The 25,836-nt window shown below is 52.7% G+C and overlaps 1 protein-coding gene and 1 long non-coding RNA gene across 4 annotated transcripts in view; one reads left to right on the forward strand and one right to left on the reverse strand.

The window, feature by feature from the left end:
• The window catches only part of Sec14l1 (SEC14-like lipid binding 1), a 47,177-nt gene extending 29,432 nt beyond the window's left edge, over nt 1-17,745 (forward strand). For 2 of the 3 annotated variants that reach the window (NM_001108309.2, XM_087573314.1), the window contains 14 exon segments: nt 88-219; nt 1,312-1,440; nt 1,802-2,039; nt 2,938-3,047; nt 5,077-5,266; nt 7,396-7,484; nt 8,345-8,415; nt 9,570-9,741; nt 10,007-10,141; nt 11,863-11,997; nt 13,652-13,903; nt 14,791-14,969; nt 15,253-15,354; nt 17,240-17,745. In NM_001108309.2, coding sequence (NP_001101779.1) covers nt 88-219; nt 1,312-1,440; nt 1,802-2,039; nt 2,938-3,047; nt 5,077-5,266; nt 7,396-7,484; nt 8,345-8,415; nt 9,570-9,741; nt 10,007-10,141; nt 11,863-11,997; nt 13,652-13,903; nt 14,791-14,969; nt 15,253-15,354; nt 17,240-17,255 — 1,950 coding nt within the window. In that variant the 3' untranslated portion in view covers nt 17,256-17,745. 3 annotated transcript variants of the gene reach the window in all.
• On the reverse strand, nt 17,683-21,666 carry LOC102547461 (uncharacterized). Its single transcript, XR_015632281.1, has 3 exons — nt 21,602-21,666; nt 19,204-19,265; nt 17,683-18,431 (listed from the first exon to the last, which is right to left on the reverse strand). It is a non-coding gene; the product is annotated as an uncharacterized LOC102547461 (long non-coding RNA).
• Nucleotides 21,667-25,836: the final 4,170 nt, after the last annotated feature.

A 25,836-nucleotide genomic window follows, 5' to 3' on the forward strand; every position in this document is an offset into this window, starting at 1 on the left:
GAGGATACTGGGAGTCTGTGAAGTGAGTTCACGCTCACCTAGGAGCTACGGAACTGACCTCTTTCCCTCCTTATCTCTTCCTCAAAGATCGCAGGAGTCGATTACGTTTATTTTGTCCAGAAAAACTCCCTGAATTCTCGAGATCGCACTTTACACATCGAGGCCCACAATGAGACGTTTTCTAACCGGGTCATCATCCATGAACACTGCTGCTATACGGTAAGTGTGACACCAGCTTGCTGGGGCCCCCAGGCCATGTGCGGACGACAGGGTGGGGTGGCGCTCTGTTCTTGAGCAGCTACTGATTCTCCTTTCAGATGAGTGGCACAGTTGGGGACTTGGTGTGGCATACTAAGGGGTGTGTTGTGGTGTGACAGACAGTCAAGGCTGCCAGCTGTTCTTGTTTCTGAGGCAGGGACTCACTCTGTACCCTGTCTTGGAATTTGCTGTGTAGACCAGGCTAGCCTTACTTTGCCGCTGTCTTCTTGCCTTGTCTCCTGAGTGCTGAATTGCAAGTGTGTACCATTACACTCAGCTCCTGAGTAGTTTGTTTTGTGTTTTGAAACCGGGTCTCACTGTGTAGCCCTGGCTGGCCTGAATTCACTATGTAGAGTAGCCTGGACTGGAACTCGCAAAGGTCCAGCTGCCTCTGCCTCCCAAGTGCTCAGACTAAAGGCATGTAGTACCAAGGCCAGCTTCCATTTTGGTTTTAAATATGAAGAGTTTTTTTCTGGCCTAGCCGTGACACTTTATAAGTGTGTTTCGAAGCCGAGGTTTGTGTGTCTTTGCAGGTAGAGCTCTGAGCACCTGTCCAACTTGGTCTGCCCTGCATAGACCAAGCATGAGAATAGCCCCTCCTAGTCCATCCCTCAGCCATCCGCCTCCTGCACCATCCTCCACAGAGACCCCAAGTGACACACTGAACCCTGGTCACACTTCGCTCTGTCCCTTTTCCTCACGCACCAGCCTTCCACTGTTTGCCTTCTCCACAGCGCAGTCTCCCAAGCGCCCATGTGATTTTCTCACCCCTCATATCCGAGGTGCCTCTGTCCGTGTGGGCCACCACGGATGTGGGTGAGCAGACCAGGGAGCTGGAGGTGAAAGACTTAGGGACGGTCATGAGAGACATGACTCAGAGCCTGTGCGTGTCAACTGCATCTGGGTGACTTTTTTTTTCCCTGCTTTTCTCGTTCCTCATGACAGTGATGTCATTAAACATGCCTCTTCTGGGTGCTGGTCAGCTAGCCAGGGCACAGACAAGTGGTGTCTCCATTGTGAACATTACTGGGAACGGGTTCTCTCTGCCTGCAGGTTCACCCTGAGAATGAAGACTGGACCTGTTTCGAACAGTCTGCAAGTTTAGATATCAAATCCTTCTTTGGTTTTGAAAGTACAGTGGAAAAAATTGCCATGAAACATTATACAAGCAACATTAAAAAAGTAAGTGTATTTCTTGGGATTTATGGAGAAGGGAGGTTGGAGTCTCAGAGACAATGACCACAGCTCGTGCCTTCTTCAGTCTTGTCTTTACTTGTGGAGGCAAGATATCCACATTTACTCAAACTCGTAAGCTTCCTGCTCCAGCCTCCCGAGTATTAGGGTTACAAGTGTGTACCACTGTACCCAGTGAGAACCATCGCCTAGGTGGGTAGGTGGGGCTGGCAGTTGAATTCAGGGCCTTGCGCATGAAGCCAGCACTCCACCAAAGCTTCATCCTGTCCCCAAACCACGTCTTATAAACTGGGAGGGAGACAAGCCTGGCTATTGGGTGTGTGCTCACCTCAGCTGTCTCACCTTAAAGGGGAAAGAGATCATCGAGTACTACCTGCGCCAGCTGGAGGAGGAAGGCATCACCTTCGTGCCCCGCTGGACACCGCCCCCCACAGGGCCCTCATCAGAAACATGTTCATCTAGCAAGAATCAAGCCGCATCCGCAGCTGTCCTTGTCCCAGATGCTGCTGCTGTCAAGGAGGGACTGAGTGGGGAGGTCCTCAGCAGCCCAGGGACAGTGGCTGAGCCCGTGGTGGGAACCCCTGACGGTGAGCCTGGCCCCGCTGAGGGGGACTCATGGGCTTCTCCCCTCCCCACGGCTCTGCCCAACCTTGTCTCCTCAGGCAGTCCATCTTGCACAGAAGAGAAAGTCTGTCCACCTCTGGCCTTTGGCCTTGCCCCTGACCCTCGCACTTAGAGAACGCATACTCACTTTACTCTTTTTTAAACAGAAGTTATTTCTAATGTCCACGCTCTGATTGGTGGCTGTCAGTGACTGTAAGGTGCTGTCCTGTCCATAGCTTTTTCAGTCATGTGGCTCCTGTGTGTCTTGTGTGGCTCCTGCCCTCAGTGCTCAGTGACAAGCTTTACCCCTCTAGTGATGGCTCCTGCCCTCAGCGCTCAGTGACCAGCTTTACCCCTCTAGTGATGGCTGCTTTAGGCCGGGAGGACCTTCAGTTCATATTTTGGTTCACTGAAGCACAGAGCAGTTGAGAGACTTGTCAGTGGTCACACAGCTAGTGAGTGCCTGGGTTGAGAGTGCATTTACAGTGGCTGGGCCTAGGGTTGTGTGCAGAAAATCAGAAAAGGAACATTATTGAAAGACTGTATTTATCTTTCCTTCATTCTGCCCACCTTTGGCAGTCCTTGGGAAAAGGGCAGCTTTCGTGAACTCAGGCCGTGTTGAAGACACAGTGCTGGCTATGCTGAGGGATTGGCCTGCCCTGTGCAGCACGAGTTACAGGGCTGGAAGGAGGCTCGGAACCTCCCTGTCTTATCGGGGATCTCATCTTAAAGACTACTTACTTGCCTGTGCTTATCAGCGATGCCTCCTCCCTATACACTGAAAGCACGCCATCCCCACCCCCACCACACCCTGCCCACACCAGCCGCACAGAAGGGCTCAGGGTTCTCCGTGGTAAATAATGCCTGCACGTTAAATTCCAGACAAACTGGATGCCGACTACATCAAGAGATACTTGGGCGACCTGACTCCCCTCCAGGAGAGCTGCCTCATTAGACTTCGCCAGTGGCTCCAGGAAACACATAAGGGCAAAGTGAGTGTCCCCTCCTCAATTCCAGTCCTGAGTTCTTCTCCAGTCCCATGGGAAGCTGAGAACTGAGTGGGAACTAAGTGACCACTCCCACTGCCTGCTCCTGCTCTGAAAACCCGTGAGTGTGTCTGCTGTGACACCAGATCCTCAGGGCAGGTTTAGAATGCCAACCCTCACAGACCAAGGTTGAGCTTAGCAACCACAGAATGCCAAGCTACAGTGCAGAGTGTCTGTTGGTCTGAGGAGCTGGAGGCTAGACATGTTGGAGCATGTTTAAAGTATAGTCCTTAGCGTGCAAAGACATCAGCGTTTTGTGACATTTTTATACACACGTATCACATTACCTTTGTTATCCAGGAGAGTCTTGTTCCCCATCAAAGCAGTGGGGCTTTGATTCTGACGTTGTAGAAGATTCAGCCCCACAGACATGACACAAGATTCACAGGAAACAGGCTGTTCGGTATGTCTGGCCAGCTTGGACATTGTCAGATAATGGGAGCTGGGCATCCCGTGTGGCTTGCCTGGTCCATAGGGTGTGCAGTGCCAGCCATTAGGAAAGCCCACAGAGGAGTGGCCGCCTGTGTCACAGCTGTGTAGGGAGCAGAGGCTTTCCAGCTCCTTTAGTCCTCACGGCCCTGTGGGTGAGTGTAGTGTGGGAAACAACATGGAGGGAGGGTTGGGCAAAGAGCAGAGGCCATGAGGCAGGTGCATGATAGATCAGGAAACTCTGCTCTAGCACCCACTGGGGGGCGGCTGTCGTGCCCCCCTTCTCCCTTTTCTTTTTAAAAGAAATATAGGTAACTGGTTTATAGGATGAGAATTAAGTTTCATTTACATACTTAAATTGTTTATTTTCTTCATTTTATGTGTGTGTTTCTTGCATGCACCATGTACATGCAGTGTTTGCACAGGCCAGGTGAGGGCATCATAGTCCCTGGACTGGCGTTAGAGACAGTTGTGAGCGGCCCTGTGAGAGCTGGGAATTGAACCTGGGTCCTCTGGAAGAGCAGCCAGGGTTTAACTGCTGAGCAGTCTCTTTGGCTCCCTCTTTATTTCCTAGGGGAGTCGTACTGTAGCTGCAAACCTCACAACAGTCTTTAATTACCCTGCATGTGGGTGCTGTGCTCACATGCAGAGCTGCATAGCATGTTTAACTATGTCTGCATCTCGGCCCCAAATACTCGGAAATGTTTGATCCTTTTGTGTCAGCCACCCAAGCGCATCCTCCTTCCTCATCCGCGCTCTCACTTGCACACGACTTTGGTTGTTTTCCAATGGCTGATGCCAGGTCAGCAGCACTGCTTCGCCTCAGATGGCCAGGGGGCCTGAGAGGCATGGCCCCCACTCACTCCCTGCTCTCCTGATGTCCCTGCTGCCCTCATTCCTGGGTCCATAGCTATGAGGGAGATCCCTGGCCCAGAGCAGGCTGGGAACACAGCCCCCACCTTGTTCTTTGCTCAGACAAGCATCCTGTGGACTGACTGTAGTGGGTCCTAGAGAAGCCACCATCCTGTCCTCACCACCACCTGAAGTGTACTGTGTACAGAAAGGCGATCTTGCTGTCAGAGTGTAGGACCGAGGCTGGAAGTTTAAGTCTGTTTGTAGCCAGATGTGGTGGTGTCTGTCTGCCCTTAATCAAGGCAGAGGCGGGTGGGCGGGGCCTACCTAGTGAGTTCTCTCCAGAGCTTCATAGTGAGACCCTGCCTCAAAATAGGCAAACACACACAGGAGACCAGTTTGCCTCCTCCAGACCAGACGTCGCTGGGCTGAAAACAGCCGTCATGATTGCTGTCCAGTGCTCCTGGGCTTTAACTTTGTGAACGTAGTTCTCCAGATGATTGTAGCTTATTAAAGTGACACTGGGTGAGTTTTCTGTCATGGGATGGACCCTGGGTCTTGCGCATGCAGGAAAGCACTGTACCTACACTGTACCAACCTAGATCAGTGCAGCTCACTGTTGGCAGGAGGTGAGTCAAGGTTTGACCTCTTGCCCTTCGCCTCCATGGTGGCTGAAAAATCCCTGTTTCCCTAGATCCCAAAGGATGAGCACATTCTTCGGTTTCTGCGCGCCAGAGACTTCAATATTGACAAGGCCAGGGAGATCATGTGCCAGTCCTTAACCTGGAGGAAGCAGCACCAGGTGGACTACATCCTGGACACGTGGACTCCGCCCCAGGTCCTTCAGGACTACTACGCTGGGGGCTGGCATCACCATGACAAAGGTAGGTGAGCCAGCATGCCCACAGCCCTCGCTGACACAGGTGCCACCTGCATGGCATGCTGTAGCCCTGCTGCAAAGGGGGTGGGCCTTCCCACCACACGCCTAGCTGGGGAGACCCCCCCCTTTTTTTTTTTTTTTTTTTTTTTTTGGTTCTTTTTTTCGGAGCTGGGGACCGAACCCAGGGCCTTGCGCTTCCTAGGCAAGCGCTCTACCACTGAGCCAATCCCCAACCCCAGGGAGACCCCTCTTGAAGCCATTCACACCCAAGCCAGAACAGCCAGCCGTGGGGAAGGGGAAGGGGGACCAGTGCCTTCTGTTCCAAGTTTGGTGGAGAAAACACTGAGTGTGTGCTACACTGCAGTCGTATGGTGCTGACTGGACAGCAGTGACACCGCCACCTTTATAATAGCTAAAAGCTGCCTGGCCTAGTCTCTGCTGTAAAGGGCAGCGTCACAGCCAGGTGCATGGCACCCATCTCTGGAAGAAGCGGCCGGGGAAGCTCCCTCACACCCACACGTGCCTGAGCCCTGTGGGAGAATGCACCTGGCTAACAAGTCTTCTCCACTCACCCAGAGTTAGCCAGCTGTGGGGAGAGGAGGTGCAGCCCGCAGACGTGGCGGGGTAGTGAGATAGTGAGAACTGTGCCTCCTCCCCTCAATCATGTCCTTTCAGATCAATGGCTCCTGAATGTCTTGGGTTTTTTTTAACTTTCTGAATGTACTTCTGAATGTAATTAATTGTAGCTTTAATTTTCTTTTGTTTTAATTTTTAAAGACGGGTTTTTCCATAGCCCAGGTTAGACTTGAAATCTCTTAAGTAACTGACAGGGGCTTTGATCTGTTGACTTTGTCTTTAATACTGTGCACAATTAAGGGGCGATGGTAACTTTAGGGTTTCTGATTGATAAAGGGACTCTTTATGTAGTATAGGCTAACCTCGAACCCAAGATCCTCTGCCTTAGGCTCTTGAATGCAGAGACATGCTAGAGACAGTACAGCACACATGACTTTATTCTTTTTTTTTTTTTTTTTTTTTTCTGGAGCTGAGGACCAAACCTAGGGCCTTGCACTTGCTAGGCAAGCGCTCTACCACTGAGCTAAATCCCCAACCACATGACTTTATTCTTACTGAAAAGTTTTATTGGAAGGTTCAAAGGTTTCCGTAGTAAGGCATTGACAGGCCTGCTGTGGTAGCTCATCCTCTCATCTAGCGTTTAGGAGATGGGAGGATCTTGCAGCCATTCTAGACAATACAGCGAGTTCTAGGGCAGCTGGAGTTGTAGGTGAGATGTAACAAAAGATTGACAGATGGGTTTCGCTAAATGTCAGAAGAGCCGGGTGTGGTGGTGAAGGTTTCTATCCCACCCTTGAGCCCCTGAGGGAGGGGATTTCTGTAAGGTCAGGGTTGACCTCATCCACCTAGCAAGTTCTCAGCCGGCCAGAACTCCACAGTGAGGCCCTGGGCTGTAGGGAAAGGCTCTGCAGGAGACAGACGTGAGTGCCAGGGTCCAGGGCCACTTCTGCAGGATGCGCTCTGGGCCACAGTCTTCTCCGCTCTGATGGGTCATAGCAGATTCTACAGTGAGTTCCGTGGCAGCGCTGGCTGTGGAACTTCAGTTTCCACACGTCCATCCTTAGCGAAGAAGGCTGACTTTAAAAAAATCTTGACAATAATTTGTAAATAATTTATAGGAAAATAGTTTTAGAATTAAAAAACCCAAACTGTGTATTCATAGAAATGATGTCCGCTGTAGTGAACACTTAGCTTAGTGGCACCCCTGGTCAAATATTGGGGGAGTCAGACAGGCTGCACCCCAGCTCAGTCCCCCTTGGCCTGGCCCAGCCAGCAGCGTGAGCCCTGGGGCCTGTGGTTTGCTGTCTGCTGAGTTTTAAACCTTTTGTATCTGTTTACGTGCTACCCTACCCATGCCATCCTGGCACAGAAGCCAGTGTCTTCCTCAGAGTAGGCCAGAGCCCTATGTGTGTCTGAGCACAGGGGAGCATCGGAGCCCAAGGTGTCACAGTCAAGGGCCTTCTGCACACAGCTGCTCCTTAGCCCTTGTGAGGGCTCTTAGAGATGCGTCCTGCCACTCACTCACCATAGCTTCCTCCCTCCCTGCCTTGCTTGCAGATGGCCGGCCGCTGTATGTGCTCAGGCTGGGGCAGATGGACACCAAAGGTCTGGTGCGAGCTCTCGGGGAGGAAGCCCTGCTGCGTTACGTGAGTGCTCGGCCCGGGTCAGGCCCATGCCCTGCTGCCCTGTGTGAGTGCTCAGCCGCCCAGTGCTGGCCTTGGGTTAGCCAGCAGGATGGGCGCCAGCCACCGCTGGCCACTCAGACAAGCGTGCAGCACTCCACACTGGGAGATGTGCTCCACATAAAGGTCTCTAAGGGGGTAGTTCCTGCCCGCTGACTCCTGACTCGGAGCAATTACCCACATCACACCTCTTCCAGATCCCTCTCTGCTCACCCTTCTGTATTACAGCCTCTTCCACAGATGCTGAGCTGTCTGATCCCCGCCCACCCCTGTCTCTCCCCCAGTCAGCTGCATCCCGGGCTCAGAGAAGAAACTGTTCTTTCAGTTTGAAAACAAAGAATTAGAAAGGCAAATCCCATCTCCCCAGTATTCATAGCTCTTGTTTTGCTGAGTATTCTTGTAGGTCCCTGTGCCCCAGCCACCCACCCCTCCACACGCACCCATGCACGCACAAACGAACAGTTGCTTTGCTTCCCCACTGTCCCAAGTGAGCCTGTTCTGCAAACCCGCCACATCAGTGCTCCCTGCTCTTTCTTCGGGCCACCTGCTTTCTCTGCTGTTGATGCGCCTGTTTATTCTCTGCAAGTGAAGTGCTTCCTCCCCTTCCCCCCCCCCCAGCTGGGGACCGAACCCAGGGCCTTGCGCTTCCTAGGCAAGCGCTCTACCACTGAGCTAAATCCCCAGCCCCCGTGAAGTGCTTTTTGTTGGTTGTGTGGGGTGTGAGGAGAGTGCCTGAGGTCCCACGTGTGTGTGCATCTTGCCTTGATCCCCCTCTGTGGCATCGATGCTACTCTTGCCTTCTGAAACTGGGCCTTTGCTTACAGGTTCTTTCCATAAACGAAGAAGGCCTGAGGCGGTGTGAGGAAAATACCAAAGTCTTCGGCCGGCCAATCAGGTGGGTGGGGCCTTGTCTCTTCAGCATATAAAGAACGGGAACTAAATTAACTACTTTTCATTTCTCTTGGTACCACAATCTGATAGGTACTGTTTATCACATGTTCTAGAAGGTTGAGAAGCAAGTGATAAGGTTGGCACCAGGCTTTTATTTGTCACTCTGAGGTGCTGTCTGCATGCTCCTAGGAGCCAGACTGCAGGGGAATTCCTGTTGGGTCTTTTTTGCACTCCCCATACCCCCAGTTCTTTTTCATGAATCAGCTTCTAGTTGTGGAATACTGTTGTGAAATGACCAGAGAAAACCAGCTAGAGAGATGGCTCAGGGGTTAGGAACACCGACTGCTCTTCCAGAGGTCCTGAGTTCAATTCCCAGCAACCACATGGTGGCTCATAACCATCTGTAATGGGATCTGATGCCCTCTTCTTGTGCGTCTGAAGACAGCGACAGTGGACTCATATACATGAAATAAGTAAATAAATCTTTAAAAAAAAAAAGACAGAAAGAAAGAAAAACCAGGCCTGATGGCTCACACCTGTAATTCCAACACATGAGAGACAGAGACAGGAGGATCAAATCTTCAGCTACATATAGTTCAAGGCCAGCCTAAATCACATGAGACCCCATGTCAAATAAAGTGGGCCACCTCGGGTTTGATGGCATCGGTTCTGCCAGGCCAGGGTGTGCAGGGCCCCTGCTCACAGCTGCTTGTCCTGTTGGTGCCTGAGGCAGTGCTAGACCTGGGGGTGTTTCAGTCACTGCAGCTCACTCTATGAGATGCCTACTGTCTGCTTAGGCAACAGCCCAGGGAGGGGGCTCGCCCAGCACCGAGCAGGTTGGCGGGGCTCTTTGGTGTTTATTTGGAGGGTCAGAGCTGGGGTCTCACTAGCCAGGCTGTCCTTGAGCTCCTGATCCTCCTGCCTCTGCTCCCTGACAGTGGGATTTCAGTGGTTTGCAGTCTGTCTGGACTTAATCTGGTAATTCAGATGTTGTTCCTATCCCATTGAGCTTGCGTATTCATACACAAATTGCAAATAAGGGTTTATAGCACTCTAATTTTTTAAAATTAGTATATTTGAGAATGACTATAATTGACTTTTTTATCCAAAAAGGAAAATTAAATCCACTAGTAAAACTCGCCTTCATCTCACCTGCAGCTCATGGACCTGCTTGGTGGACCTTGAAGGACTGAACATGCGCCATCTGTGGAGACCGGGCGTCAAGGCCTTGCTGCGCATCATTGAGGTGGTGGAGGCCAACTACCCGGAGACGCTGGGCCGCCTCCTCATCCTCCGAGCCCCCAGGGTCTTCCCTGTCCTCTGGACTCTGGTGGGTTTAGATGTCACTCTGTCACGAGCCCAGCATGCTCAGTTCCCAGCTCCCACTGACGCCTCAGCTAGGCAGGAGAAAGCAAACACAGATACAAAGTAGGAAAGGGAGCAGGGTTTTCCTGAGGCCCCAGTGCTCTGCCCGTAGACACACAGAGTGCATGAAAGCTGCCACCCGTCACCTCACCCACACACGGTGTCACGCAGGCTTAGTCTGAGGCTCCTGGCTCAGCAGATGAGGTTGCTGTTCTGTTTCTCACTTGCAGGTTAGTCCTTTCATTGATGACAACACCAGAAGGAAGTTCCTCATCTATGCAGGAAATGATTACCAGGGCCCTGGAGGCCTGCTGGACTACATCGATAAAGAGATTATTCCCGATTTCCTGAGTGGCGAGTGCATGGTACGTATGGGCAGGAAGGTACACACTGCACCGTGGCATGGGTTTCCACTAAAGGTTTTCTGACCTTTTGGTTGGGTTGCTGACCTTACCTCATTGAATCCGCCCTGGGCCCTGGCTGACATGGCCGAGCCGCTGGGGGCTTTGTTGATGATGCAGGTTTCCGTTTACACTGAGGACGATTTGTTATGGGATCCTGCACAGCGTGGTATGACTCCTCTCAACTGCATCAGGAGCTCCGCATCTCAGATCTACAGCTTTTTACACCATTCTGTGGGGTGTGTGTGTGTGTGTGTGTGTGTGTGTGTGTGTGTGTGTGCACTCGTGCGTGTGCATGTGCATACATGTGGTGTGCATGCATGCATATGTGTAAGTGTATAGGCTCAAGGTTGACTTGATTGGTCTCCACCTTGTTATTTGGGGCAGAGTCTCACCCAGGACTCACTAATGAGGTGAGTCCATGTAGCCCGCTTGCTCCAGGAGAGCAAGTGATGAGGAGCAAGTTTAGAGCACAGGCGGGCTATGGCCCCCTCGACTGCTGTCCCGGGAAAGTTAGCATCCCAGGCAGTTATGACAAGAATTGAATTGGAAGGAAGGAAGGACTCACAACTGTTACTCATGCCTTCTGTGGGTGTACACCAATGTTCTTCTGTGCTCTGAGTTAAACTGAGGCCTTCTGAGGCCTGTTCTATCCTCTCCACAGTGGCTTCTCGGCCTGGCTGTCAGAGAGGTCATTTATAAACTGTTGACTTCCTGTGGACAGAGGGCATTGAACCTCCGGGCCAGGCAAGTTTTGGCTGGTTGGTCTGTCTTCCTCGAGACACAGTCTCAGTATGTAGGCAGGCCGGCCCTCCGGCCTCAGCACCTCACTAGCAAGCCTGTCTCATGCCCGTGTGTCCCATGCCCGTGTTTGTGACTTTGAGTGATGGCAGGGCCATGGTGCTGTGCTACAGGCTGAGGGCTGTAGTCTTCCTTTCTGTGGAGTGGCTTCTGGATCGATGATCTAGAAAGGACTTAGATTTTACACACCTAAATGTGAGTTTGTTTTATTAAGGTCAATTAGAAAATTTATACTAAGAATGAGTTCTAACTCAACGTAGCTTTTTTCAAGTAAATTCAAAAGAAGTAGTCCCTTGTTAACTTTCAGCTGACTTATTAATTGTTTGGCCTGGGTTACTTAGAAAGTTTGCTTTTCTTTTTTGGAGCTGGGGACCGAACCCAGGGCCTTGCGCTTGCTAGGCAAGCGCTCTACCACTGAGCTAAGTCCCCAACCCCAAAAGTTTGCTTTTTTTTAATCTCGGTTATTTTTTTTTCCTTCTTTTTTGTGGTGCCGAGGATGAGACCAAGAGCCTTGTGCATATTGGGCAGTGCTGTGCCGCTGAGCTGCACCACAGAGAGATTGTAGATCTGTGGCTCAGGAATAAAGCTGACAGAGGGGACTGTCCAACAGTGCAGTCAGTTCCGTCACTTCTCATGTAGGTCAGCTTAGTAAGCGGGCTCCGTACCTCACGAATCTTAGTGTGAATCCTGCGGTAAACCAGCTTCAGCTCGCTCCCATTTATTGAGTAAACCACACGTGTGTAAGCGGGCTTTACAAAGATTTCGCTAAGTACTACAGACTATTGGATAATGTTGCCAGCATTCTGTTTTCTCAGCCATTTCAGGAGGTGGGTGTGGGATGAGAGGCAGCCTGGCCTCTCTAACTGCTGTGTTTGCTTTTCTAGTGTGACGTGCCAGAGGGCGGGCTGGTCCCCAAATCCCTGTACAGGACTCCCGAGGAGCTGGAGAATGAGGACCTGAAGCTCTGGACGGAGACCATCTACCAGTCTGCCAGCGTGTTCAAAGGAGCCCCACATGAGGTGCCCACCTTGCGGCCTCATCCGTGGAGAGACCCCTCCCCCACCACCTGGGCGTCCCTCAGGGCCCTTGGCTTCTCCTGGTCTTGTTCTTTAGGTTTGGTTGGCTCTGATGTCAGTCAGTCGGGGGCAGCACTGACGGGTAGGGCTGTTCGCAGCTCCTGCATTTCATTGGATGGTTATGTGGAGCACGTTTTTGCTCACCCGTCATTTGTGTTTCTTAGTCTTTGCTGCTGTTTGTCCGTCTGGTGAATGAGGAGAGATGAACCGTTCTCTTGTTTCCCTTCTGCCAACATGGTGTGGTGGCAGATCAGAAGCTACGGTGGTTCTGTTTGACATGTCCCTCTAGCCTGTCCATGTGGCGTGACATTGTTGGCTCATCCTTTGCTTCGCTCTAGGGCAAGTGTGTTGCCCAGTGTCCCTGTGGGAGGCTGTGCTTTACACAGAGCAGGCCCATCCGTCAGTGTGCTGCCAGCTCCTTGATGACTTTCTGCTGTGGTAACCCAGGTTCAGCTGCCTGGCAGTTTCCGTAACTCTGTATGTCCCCAAGAGCTGCAGGTACATGGAGGCAGGCTGAAGAGAGAGCCTGGGCTGTGCTGAGAACAAGCAGGCACAGACCCCGTGTGCCTGCCACCCTCGTTGTCCAGTGCAGTGCAGGGAACCTTGGAGTTTTGACTGTCTCAGAATCACTTGCCTTCCTTCCTCATGTAGAGGCCTTTATGTAGGCAGCTGTCAGTTTTATCTTGTCGCAAGGCTCAGGGGCCTGTGGAGTTTCCTGTGAGTCACAAAGCACCTGTCACTGTTGAGACAGCAAAAGCGTCCTTCTGCCTTGGGGTGTGAGTAAAGCGCACAGCAGAGGCAGTGCTGACGAGACTGAAGGCTGATGTTGGAGTCCCAGGTGCTCCGTCAGCACAGGGCCCAGGTCCTGGCCAGAGAGCTCTGCCTATGGGGGCTGCTCTGGTGGAGAGAATATGCCACATCCTTTAGTGCCACCTCCTGCTTCCAGAGAGGCTATTGTGCTTCTTGGATCTGCTGTTCTGACCTTCAGAGGTCATGGAAGGGTTGGGGGAGGCAAGACAGTGGGCTGCACAGCCACTCCTGAAAGTGCAGCCTCACAGCCGCCTCATGGACCTGCCCTTCCCTCTGGGACACTTGAGACTGATGCAGAGTAAATTCCAGGACACTCGGGCTTGACACTGCATCCCCAGCAGTCACCCCGAGCAAGCGAGGACACAGCTGATCTCTCCACCCACCCTCCCTCCCGCATGCCTCTTCCTACAGCGCTGTGCTCTGACAGCTCTGACACTGAGCTCTAACACTGCGCTCTGCTGTGTGCGGCCTCAGGGCTCCCCAGCTTGAGGTGGTCCCCTTCGTCCCATGTCCATGCTTGTGTGCTTCTCCAACTTGCTGGGAAGTGGGGCTCAGGTAGCTGGCGGTGCCTTGTAGGACACTGTTTGATAGAGTGGGGGATAAGTTGGCAAGTGGGCATCTGGATGGTTAGGTAACCTGTGGCAAAGAGAATTGCCCATTTGACCTGTTCTGCCCCTCCGCCAGGCCACATCTGAGCCATAAAGCCCCTGGAGAGGGGCCATCCCTGCCCTAGCTGGGGCCAGGCCTTGGGTTGCACATTGGTTGCTGACAGGATCTCTCTCTTCAGATTCTCATTCAGATTGTGGATGCTGCCTCAGTGATCACCTGGGATTTTGATGTGTGCAAAGGCGACATCGTCTTTAATATTTATCACTCCAAGAGGTCTCCCCAGCCACCCAAAAAGGACTCGCTGGGGGCCCACAGCATCACCTCTCCAGGGGGGAACAACGTGCAGCTCATAGACAAAGTCTGGCAGCTGGGCCGGGACTACAGCATGGTGGAGTCTCCTCTGATCTGCAAAGAAGGAGAGAGTGTGCAGGTAAACCTGTGGCCCTGCATTGCTGCAGACCCTGTCCTGACAAGGAGGGATCTGGCCCTCCAGTCCATATGGCTTCTGCCACCAGAGCAGCACAGATGAGCTGACTAGTGCCACAAAGACTCAGGATGTCCAAGGGCACAGAGGAAGGAGAAGCCCGAGACCAGAGTGAAGTATAGATTTCCCTAGGAGTGCACATGCACCCAGTGCCAGGTGACAGGGAAGAAGTGCTTTGTAGACACCCATCTGGGTTTCAGGTGACTGAGATGTGACTAGGCATAGCTTTGCCTCCAGAGGAAAGTCACACGGACAGAAGCAAGAAAGGAAAAAGTGCAGAGGGCACTGTCAGCTCTTGCTAACAAAACACATGGCCACTCTCTACTGTGCTGGTTCCTGTTGGCCCCTGCGGCTCTCTCCTCCCTGTGTGCTGGCTCCCGCAGCGCCTCTGGTACTAAACGCCTCCTTCTCCCTCCTCTGACCTCACAGCGGCCCCCTGCTCTCCTGTAGCTAAGGCTTTCAGAAGCCGGCTGCTGTGACAGTGTAAATAAAGGGTGTCTTCCCATCTTAAAAGCTGGCTCTGCCCTGCATCTCTCCCCAGAATGGAAGACGTCATTGGACAGATTGCCCAGGTGTGCTAGGATGGAGACAGGAAGGGCAGAGAAGCTGCTTCCTGACACAGATCTATCCAGACAGCAGCCTGCAGCCTGCCCGTCTCTAGGGCCCGCAGGCTGCTGGGGTGTAGACATGGTGCCTGACAAAGGATGGCGCAGGCTGCCTCAGTGCCTCAGTGGGTGGAAGGACATCATTAGGTTGTTTGCTCACAGTTCTGAGGACACCCCTCTCCTTGGAGCTTGGCAGAATGTCCTGAGTGCTGCTGTTCGCTGTTGCAGGGGTCCCATGTGACCAGGTGGCCGGGCTTCTACATCCTACAGTGGAAATTCCACACCATGCCAGCCTGTGCTGCCACCAACCTACCCCGAGTGGACGACGTGCTGGCTTCCCTGCAGGTCTCCTCGCACAAGTGCAAAGTGATGTACTACACAGAAGTGATCGGCTCTGAGGATTTCAGGTTCGTGCCTGAGAGGCTCTGGCAGCAGGGCTACTTGTTCACTGTCTGCAGATGTCCGGGCCATGGGAGAGGGAGTGTAGCACTTGCTCTGTGTAGTGTCACCTGTGGGCAGCCATGGGAAGCAGCTTCCGGCAGTGGGATAGTCATGTCCTTGCCCTACTTTACAAGGGCCGATGGGTAAGAAGCAGATAGAGATGCTGCGGGGTCCAGGGCATTGTGGGGGGCTCAGGGCTCAGGGCTTAGCGGCTCCTCACTCCTGGCTCTCTGTTGGATCCATCTGCAGAGGCTCCATGACCAGCCTGGAGTCCAGCCACAGTGGGTTCTCACAGCTCAGTGCCGCCACCACCTCCTCCAGCCAGTCGCACTCCAGCTCCATGATTTCCAGGTAGTGCTGCGAAGCCTAGTGCGGAGGGCGCCTCGACTGCTGTGCTCCACCCACCCCGGATGTGCAGACTCCTCCCCTCTAGATAGCAGCTAGCTCTCCAGATGGTCACTAGTCACCTGGTCCCCAGACCATCTTGACAGGTAGTTTTAACTCTACCCCTAACTTTAACTCAATAGCCATAGATTTTGTATACAGCGTGCACAAAATCAAACTGGAGCACAAGGGCTCTCGAAAGAAAAGTAGTTTATCTACAGTAAGAGACTGACTGGTCTCAGATGTCGATGCAAAAAATTTTTCCAACAAACGCCACCTTGTCCACTAGTGAATGACTTGTGTGACACCCTGCAGAGACTCACCACCTCTTCCTCCTCCTCTTCCTCTTCCTCCTCCTCCTCCTCTTCCACCTCCTCCTCTTCCTCCTCCTCCTCCTTCTCCTCCTCCTCCTCCACGGAGCTGAAGCTGCAGCAGGCAGCCCTGAAGCTGCAGCAGAGGCCTCGGCTCCCTGTTAGTGGAGGTGGCCTGTGGATCCAGGACAGCCCTTGAGGTCCCTTTCCTCTAAGGACTTGGCAGCCTGCAGGAGCACCTGGTCCTGGGGCAGAGCCAGCCCACTCTGAGCAGGCCCTCGCGGCCCAGGAGGGGCTGCCAGGGCTCCTCTTGACTCCCGCCATCACCGCCATCATTAAACATTGCTTTCTCTTTCCTCCTCTTCAAATCTTTTGATATTTTTCAGAGCAAAATTTTTCTGTCCGTGAACTTGGGGGAGGGGAGAGGGGAGAATTCTTTCCCTCTGCTGAATGCTGCCTTTCCTCCTCATTGGGCAGCTCTGTGCCCTCCTAGCACCCAGGGTCCTCGGTCCTCCCAGTACCCAGGGTCCTCAGTCCTCCCAGCACTCAGGGTCCTTAGTCCTCCCAGCACCGGGGTCCTCAGTCCTCCCAGCACTCGGGGTCCCTAGTCCTCCCAGCACCTGGGGTCCTCAGTCCTCCCTGCACCCAGGGTCATCAGTCCTCCCAGCACCCAGGGTCCTCAGTTCTAGCACCCAGGGTCTTTGGTCCTCTCAGTACCCAGGGTCCTCTCAGCAGGGCGTTTGGAAGCAGTAGATCACACTTGCCTTTTGGAAGTGTGGCAGTGCAAACTCTAGCAATGCTCTCCAGGGTGGCGCATGGCTTGCAGTGGCTTTGGGTTTGCGGGTGGATGTTGTGGGTATGTATGTAGGTGCTGTGTGTGTGCATGAGGGAGTGGGGTGCTGCTGGGGAGGGGCCGTAGGGCTGCACTTGTTCTGTCTGCATTTCAGAGAAGTGGATCAGAGGCTTGGGTTCGTCTCTCTTTTTTTTTCTGATCCTGACTTCTCAAAGCCTGCTGTTAGAGCAGCTCCTCAGTTCACAGCTTTTATGGGAAAGCATGCTTCTTACCGAGCTGTCTAGAAGTTGCAGGTGGCTGATCTCCAGAAAAGGGCGCAGAATCTGTTTGTGTGGTAACAATGTCTAAAGATGTGTGCCAAATCAGTATGGCTGTGAGTGTGTGAGGGGTGAGGGGAGTGGACTCCGATGTGGATGCTGCTCTGAGGCGCTGGCTGACTGGCGGTGTGATTTGAGAGCTCTGTAGAGGGTGTGGCATGTCGCAAGCATGAGGGGAGACGGCAGCAGCCTGCTTGGCCAGTGAGCCCTCTGGCTCCTGGCACCCTGAGCTATGCTTGCTGGCCGTTCTGGGTCCACTGCTGTGCATTTCGTGTGTGTGGGGGCTGCTTGTACACGCACAGCGGGGCTGTGGCTGCCGCGTCCACACTGCTTCAGTCAGGGCTCCCCAGCTCCAAGCGAAAGGACCTGAAGATGCCCCTGCTCTTTCTCTCTTCTCTCTCCTTTTCCCTCTCCCTTTCTCCATGTCCCAGATGGCGATTTTGCTGACAACCTCCAAGAAAGCGCTTCACTCGACAGCCCACATGTGCCCAGGGATGTTTGTAGACCTATCTGAGTCGCAGCCATGCCCCAGGCTGAAGAGCTGCTCCCTTTAAGTCCATTCAGAAGTGTCTCTGTTCAGCCCCCTCAGAGCTGATAGCATCTTTAAGAGCTCAAAGCACACAACTACACATTCACAGGCCTTGAGCTTCCCCAGGCCACAGGGCACTGGCTGCCTTGTGAGGGAGGCTGGCTGTGAGGTGACTGTGTGGCTCACAGAGCTGCTTGTCCAGTGCCCAGCACTCCCCTAACATGCTGCTCCCTGCACTCTCTGGGCTCTCCTGTTTCTAGTGTCTTAACTCACTCCTCCCTGAACCATTATTTGCATATCAAATTCTGTAAATGTTTTGTAAACATATTACCTCACTCTTGGTAATACAATACTGATAGTCTTTAAAAGATTTTTTTATTGTTACAATAATAAATGTGAACTGTTTAAGAAGAGTGTCCTTTTCTTCTTGGGAAGGCCTCTAGGAAGAACAGAGATTGAAAAGAAGCTGCTGGTGCCCAAAGGCAAGGGGGGCCACGCTGCTGAGTGGATGGTGGGTAGTCTCTGTGCCTCTCCAAGGCCTGCTGTGCAGTTCAGCACATCAGACATGTACTGCAGAGTGGGTTCTAGGATAGCCTGGGCTACATGCCAAAACCCTGTCTCACAACCTCGCTCCTGGTGTTATTGTGTTGCTTAAGAGTAAAATAGATTTCTCCGAGCAGGTAACTCAGGACAATAGGTGGCCAGAGTGACCTCATCCTGGCTCTCCTGTTTCTGGGGTCTGCAGAGGCAGCAGAGCCCAGGACAGTAGGGCACAGGTCAGGGAGGAAGGTCGTCATGGTCCTTGCAGGGTGCAAAGACAGAACCTCTTCAAAGGGAAGAGCGATCTCTATTCTAGCTGAGTCCTTGATCTGTCCTTAGAGGGCACAGCTGGGGTGTCCGATCAGACAGAAAGCAAGAGACTCCCCGCGTGTTCTTTACCCGGCATGTGAACCCTGCTGGCCGATGATTTGCAGGCAAGATGGAAAGTGGCTTGACCCACCAGACTTCTGCTGAGCTTGCAACCTGAGGAAAGACTTAAGGGCGGTCGGTCAAGGCAAACCTGCCTTTCCTCGCCTCGGCTCCAGGGTCACATTCTGTGGAGATGAGAGATAGCCTAAGAACACACAAGGCTTACGAACATCCAACCCAAAGTGCTGTCTGGACTGTTGAGACCTGACCCCCCTGGAGTGGCATGCCCTAACTAGGCCAGGTTGCTAACGTGTGTTCATCCTGAACGACACCATGTTTTTCTTTGACAGAGTTTTGGCACGTAGCCCAGGCTATCCTAGAACATACTCCGAAGGCTGGTCTGGCTTGAAACTCACTATCCTGCCACTGCCTCCCAAGTGCTGGTATTACAGGTGTGTGCCACCATACCCAGCCCCATTTTTTCTTTGATTCGAAATCTAACCAAACCTAAACCTTGGGGTACCTGCAGTTCTCAAGCACCAGGGGAGTTTTTATCAATGTCATGAAACAAACCAACTGGACCCAGTTCTGCCTGAAAAATGAAGGCTTTGACAGGATGGCTCAGTGGGTGGGTGCTCACCGCCAAGCCTAAGGACCAGTGCTCCACTGTGAGGACCTTGGGCTCCTCTGACCTCCATGCCCATAGTATGCCATGTACACCCACAGCATATACACAGGTACCTTAAATACATGTCATTTAAAAACTGAAAACCAAGGACTTGGAGGCATTCTGGGAAGACGGCAATGCTGTCCCCACATAAATACAGCAAGGGTAAAACCACTGGAGTGTTGAGTCCTATGCTCCAAAACGGTAAAATGACAGTGCTTGCTGTATTGCTTTCCACAGTAATAGTTCCAGTGTCCATCCCTCTGCCATGAAACTAGGCAGTAAGTTACCTTAGAACGCCCAAAACAGCCATCTCTTGGTCAAGCCAGTAGTCACGAAACCCTCATGGACTCTGAGGAGAAAGCAGAGGTTGTCTGGAAGATGACGTAGCAGGGATGCTCTGTAGCCTGGGGTCTTGCTGGATAGGTCTGAGGCAGCAACAGACTGGCCTGCCTGACCTGCTGCACACTGAGCAACCAGGGGTGTGGGTGGCTGCAGGGCAGCCCTGGGAACAGACGGGCCTGGCACTGTACCACCAAAACTGAAGAGGGAGGGAACCTAGGAGCACTCATGCAAAGGAACATCCACCAAGCCAATGACCCAACATTAAAGACTGAATTTTAGGCCTGGGTTGTGGGTGGGTTCAAAGAATGCTGGCCCAGCCTGTGGAAGCCCTGGGTTCTATCCACAGTCCCACATAAAACAGAGAGTTTGTGTGTACCCTTAAGCCCAGCACTGGGGAAGCAGAAGAGTGTGGGGGTTCAAGGTCACACACACACACACACACACACACACACACACACACACACACCCTAACTTTGTTGTTCAAGACAGGATTTCTCTGTGGCCCTAGCTGTCCTGGAACTCACTTTGTGGACCAGGCTAGCCAAGAACTCACAGAGATCCTCCTGCCTATGCCTCCCCTCCCCCTCCAAATTTTAAAAAGCGACCTAGAATATGAAAATGGTAGGAGCCGAAATACTCAATAAAGCGGAGGGAGAGTCTCAGAAGGGCAGAGACGGAACTCACAGAACTGAGAGGGTAAATGACCTCACACTCAGGCTGACAGCAGGGAACACAGAGCAAGGGAAAACCCAATCCCAAGTGCAGGGTGGCACGTGATTGACATCCAGGTGAGGGTCGGAGCCAGGACCCCTGAGCCACCGAGCCTGATGACCTCAGTTCCATTCCTGGGACACAGACAACAGAAGAAGGCATCAACTCCTGACCTCCTCCCATGCTCTGTGGTACGCACGTGGGCGCCTTGACACACACATGCGCACGCGCACACACATGCATGCACGCATGCACAATTTAAACTTTTTTTTTTTTTTTTGGTTCTTTTTTTCGGAGCTGGGGACCGAACCCAGGGCAATTTAAACTTTTAAAAAAAATTCTTGGCCCATGTGGATGAGGCCTGAACTTCAGGTGAGCAGAACACTTAAGCCAACAAACTGGCTTTCGGAGTCTTTTTTTTTTTTTTTTTTGGTTCTTTTTTTCGGAGCTGGGGACTGAACCCAGGGCCTTGCACTTCCTAGGTAAGCGCTCTACCACTGAGCTAAATCCCCAGCCCCTGGCTTTGGAGTCTTAAGAGCCCTGGTAAAGCTGGCCCGTTGCCCTGATGTGGGAATCCCGTACCCAGAGCCTTTCTAGGGCTCTGGAGACGTTGCCTGTGACTGCTTGGAGCACTGAATAGCTGGTGGACAGCCTGGCTACAAAACTAAGACTAGAGAAGTGGGTGGAGTTCTCGGTGGCAGGTGTGACCCGCAAGGGCCTAGAATTTCGGGAAGGGACATGTAAGCATTGTGTTTACTGATATTCAGTGTCCAGCCCGTTCAGAATCAGATAGTAAGGCAGCTGTAGGAAATGTCTTCTGTTTTGTTCTGGGACAGGGTCTTGTTCTAACTTAGACTAGCCTAGAACTCACTATGTAGACCAGGCTGGCTTTAAACTCACAGCAGTCCTCCTGTCTCAGCCTCTCAAGTTGCTCAGATTATAAAGTGTATGCCTCCGTTCTCAGCTAATTATGGGAAATTTTAACCCAGTTTCCCTCAGACCCTCATCCAGAAGTCAATGTGGAGGCACATCAGGGAGAGGGCAGCTAAGTGCTCTCCAGACAAATATGAACTAGACGGTTAATGGGGAGCCATGAGCTATGGGGCGGGGAGTTCTCATAAATTACAGAGACTTACTGGCGTCTTAGCAAGTGGCCCAGATTGAACTGTTTCAGCCACACACAAATGCTTCTTTAAAACAGAGGGAAGGGGGCTGGAGAGATGGCTCAGCGGTTAAGAGCACCCGACTGCTCTTCCAGAGGTCATGAGTTCAATTCCCAGCAACCACATGGTGGCTCACAACCATCTGTAAAGAGATCCGATGCCCTCTTCTGGTGTATCTGAAGACTGCTACAGTGTACTTATATATAATAAAGAAATAAATCTTTAAAAAAAAAAAAAAAAAAAACAGAGGGAAGGGGCCAGGCATGTGGCTCTGGGGAGAGAGTGCCCATAGGTTCCTTCCCCAGTACCACATAAGGCCATGTACAACTCACAGCTGTAACCCCAGCCTCTCGGAAGGTAGAGGCAGGAGGATTACACTCTCAGGGTCATTCTCATCTATAGGTCTAGTTTGAGGCCAGCCTGGGTTACATGAGACCCCATCTTAAAAACAACCCGTTTCTTCCATTACCTTGTAACAAGGGTGGCGGTTTGTCCCTGTTCGCTTTGGCCAGGTCAGTGTGCCTTGAAGGAAAGACACAGGTCATGTGGTACAGGTGCTATGGACAGGCCGTCCTGAAGCAACTCACAGTGGCCCCAGGACACGCTGTGGCCATGCCAAGGACATCAACCCAGGGCTGGAGCCAGGGTGAAGGCATCTAGCCACTGAGTGTCCCTTGCTTTTGTTTTTCCGGAGGGGATTAGCTGTCCCAGTTAAATCTGAGACTCACTACCACACGCTGCCCAGGGCTGTTCTCTCTTCACGGGGGAGGACTGGGCTGCCGCTCACCCTGACCTTGGGCTTAACCAGGAAGAGACAATCAGGAGCTCTCACTGTGCCCTGGTTAGAGGTAGGAGTCAGAGCTGCTGCCTGTGCCTCTCCTAGCTCTGTCCCCAACCCATGCCATCCATTGCTGTGTGTAGTCAGTCCACAGCTGAAATGTAAGCCCAGGCTAGCCACCCTGCTTTGCCAGTCTTGCCCTGGCTAGACCACTTCACACCTGTGATGGGTGGCTTCTGGGTCTGTCGCCCAGGGGGAGCCTGCTCAAGTGGTCCTGGCTCTATTGAGTGGACCTCATCTGATGCCAGCTCTTGTCCCCAGGGCCAGGCAGGAGCCCCCAGAGACCCTTGTGCTCAAGGATCCCTATTGGAAGGGATGAAGCCTTTAGGAGGTGGGGCTACTGGGAAGCCTTTAGGTCAGGGAGCTCTGCTCCAGAGCGGTGGGGCCCTACTCTGCTCTTGCTTCCTGCCCAGCAGATCAATGCCTTTGTATTTTACCATAAAAGGAATGGAGCCAATCAGCTCTGGCCCAGGGCCTCCAAAACTGTGAGCCAGAACGAAGTGTCCTTTAAGTTTGTTGTCATAGATCTGTCAGTATCACCACTGTCACCAAGTGCCTCTGCAAAAGAGGGAGGATTAACCTTGTTTGATACATTGTGTATGGCAGATGACCTCCCATCCCCTCAGGCCGAGATACAACTAAGATTAAAAGGCTCAAGGGCATGCCACTCCCACCATCTTGGAAAGCGAGTCTCCCAACTGCCTCCCAGCTAGAACCCAGGCCTGGTTTTGGACTGGAACATCAGCTCTTCCAGTCTCTAACCCGCTAGGCACCAATAAGGGTCTATGCTATATTTTCTTTCTCTTCAGGAGAGGACATGAAATGACCGCGGAGAATGGAGCTAAGACATCGCCCTGTAGCTCCTCAGCTCTGTAGCCTCTGGGAATGAGGGGGGCAGACCATTTATTGGGGTGAGCACCAGGTCTAGAGCCTGGGGAAGCTGACAGAGGAAGACGGTGGCCAGGAAAAGGCTTCTGGCTCTGCCTCTCTTGTCTCCCTCAGGCTGGCCTCCTGTGAATTGCTGGTGGCAGCCCCCGTGGAGTGTGGGACTCACCAAACTGGGAGGTGTGCCGTGCTCGTGGTTCTGCCCTGTCTAAGCCTGAGATGGCCCGCCCTGTGGAACCAGCCCTGACATCCGATGGAGTCAAGTTGACTGATGTCTTGCAGGCCCTAACTTTGTAAGTGGGAGGTAATCTGACCTCAGGCCCAGGTACCTTTTCCTCCCAGGGCCTCTCCTCCTGTCAGCCAATGTCCGGGAGTATGTTTCCCTGGTAGGAAGCCCTGTCACCCAGGCTGCACTCACAACACACAGGGCATTCAAAAACCAAACAAAACAAACAAAAAGTTTTTCTTCTGACTTGAAATGAAAATATTTTCATAGACTCCTAAGGAAACTATTGGCCCTGTGGAGAGGGCAGACTGATCTCAAAGGCTGGAAAAGGAAGGCCCAGCATGCCCGACGCCTCTCCAGAGGGACAGTGGGAGTATCTGTCCGTCTGTCTGTCCATCAGCATCAAGAGCGGTGGCAGGAACAAAAGGGAGCATGTTATTTTCTTGCTGTGGCAAGTTGCCTGACAAAGAAGACTTAAGGCAGGAAGGGCTTACTTGGGCTCACAGTCTGAGGTGCAGTCTGGGATGGTGAGGAGTCACAGCCGGTGAGGCAGCTGGTCACACTGCACCCAGTCAGGAAGCAGAGAGACACGATCGCTGGTGCGCAGTCCACTTTCCCCTTTTCATGCGTTCCAGATCCCGTCCATGGGAGGGTGCCATGTTCGTTCAGGGCGGGGTTTCCCACCTCAGCTAACCTAGTCCAGAAAATTTCTTGAAGACATAGCCAGAGATGTTCACCACCATAGGGAGCCAGGCCGAACTGTGCCTGCCTCCCATCCACCCATACCCTCAACTCTGGGCAAGAACTCTGGGGAAAGAGGCTCTTCCACAGAGAGGCACTTCCTCCTCCTGTCCCCATCCCCATCCCCCGCCACCATAAAGGGTTGTTATCTACCCGAGGCACCGGCATGGGTACAGAGCTTGGCTTTGTTTTGTTTTGTTTTGTTTTTCAAGACAGGGTCTCACTGTGTAAAAGCTCTCGCTGTCCTGGAACCTACTTTGTAGACCAGGCTGGCCCCGAACTCACAGAGATCTGCCTTCCTGGTTAAAGGTGTGCACCACCACGCCTGGGCCAGCACCATGCCTCTTTAAGGGGACTGTGCCCAGAGGCGGGCTGCTCAAGGGAGTACGGGGAAAGGAATGGAACAGGGTGGATGGCCAGCAGCTTCTGCCTCTGGCCTGAGCACCCCTGAATCTCTGGCTTATTACTCCCTAACACAGCAGATCTCAACCTGTACGTCTGGATATATTTGGGGATCGAACGACCCTTTCACAAGGGTTGCCTAAGACCATTGGGGATAAAAAACAAACAAACAAACAAACAATATATTTGCACCACGATTCCTAACAGCAGCAAAATTGCAGTTATGAAGTTGCAACGAGAATATCTTTATCGTTTGGCGGGGGGTGGGGGTGGGGGTGGGGGGGTGGGGCGCACCACAACTGGAGGAACTGTATTAAAGGGTGTCAGCACCCAGAAGGTTGAGAACTACTGTTCTACAGAGAAACTCAGGCCCCAGCCCAGTGTGAATGTCAGAGGAGAAGGGGAACAGATGTTTCCAGAAGGTTCTGGAGACTTAGAGGGGATAGGGCCTGACACTTCAACATGGCTGAACGCTGGGGATATCAGGCGGTGGGCCTGTCCTATTGGGCCCATGGTCTCTTCAATGAAGTTGGGGAAGGCGAGACCTTTCTGAAGCGCTGACTGGGGACCTGCGTCACCCACTTACCCAGCCCATGTCTATCAAGTTCTTCTGTATCTGCCTTTAATGTTCCTCTTCTGCGTACGTGAGACTCCTAACAAACACATCAGGGCTTCCAGCCAGGACTCAGACAGTAGGTGGGAGGGGAGGCTGGCCAGGGTGGGTGGGATAAGGTGGGTGACCATTGCTTGCTTCTCACAGCCTCCCAGCCTTGGCCCAAAGCTGCCAAGGATAGACTAAAGGGTTTCCCAGGGCCATCACTTCCCACTGTGCAGGACGAATCAAGGACGGCCACAGCATCGTCTGTATAAGATGCACACAGGATCCTCAAGCCACTCGGTTTCGCTGTCTCAGAGGTGTGAGGCTGTCTCCAGAGGAGCAGCAGATAGGTTCGTGTCTGTTGACTGAAGGCCTGGAGTTCCCCTGAGGACCTTCGCTAATCTCCGCTTTACTTAGGCTTCTCAGTATTTGTAAAGGATTCAAGTTGGATCAGAGCCGGCTGCAGATTAGCTGACCAGCCTAGGGCGCGCCCTGGGAGCTCTCCCACCATGGCTCTATAAGCCAGTGGCCACTGTCCCACACAGGCTTATGTGGCAACCCAAGGACACTTGCTTGCCTAAGTGTTACTGGTAGCAGCATTCTGGCTCAGCCTGGCTGTCCCAGAGCCCCTGCCTGGGGCACGGCCTGTTTGATGGTCTAACCTACCAGTGCAGAGTCCTCTCCAGGCCTGCTCTGAACTAATTCAGGGCCCCAGTTCCAGCCCTGTTGCACACTGGGGAAACTGAGGCTCTGAGGGCCTGGGGTCTGTGCCCACTGTCTCAGCTAGCAGCAGAGAAAACAGGGGCCAGTAGAGCGGTGCCTCGGGACTCCTGACCTTGGCATTCTGACCCACCATGGCCCAGGGAGCAGGCCTGCTTGAAGGCATCCTCGGCGGGAGCCCAGACCTATTCCAGCAAACATGGCTGCTCACCTCAGGGCAGTCTCCACTTCAGCCAAAAAGGCCTGACTTCATTTTCCTTCAAATATTAAGTGCAAACACGTCTCCCCTTCTTT

Source organism: Rattus norvegicus, chromosome 10 (genome assembly GCF_021556685.1).
Source record: "Rattus norvegicus strain SHRSP/BbbUtx chromosome 10, alternate assembly SHRSP_T2T, whole genome shotgun sequence".
Classification (NCBI taxonomy): Eukaryota; Metazoa; Chordata; class Mammalia; order Rodentia; family Muridae; genus Rattus; species Rattus norvegicus.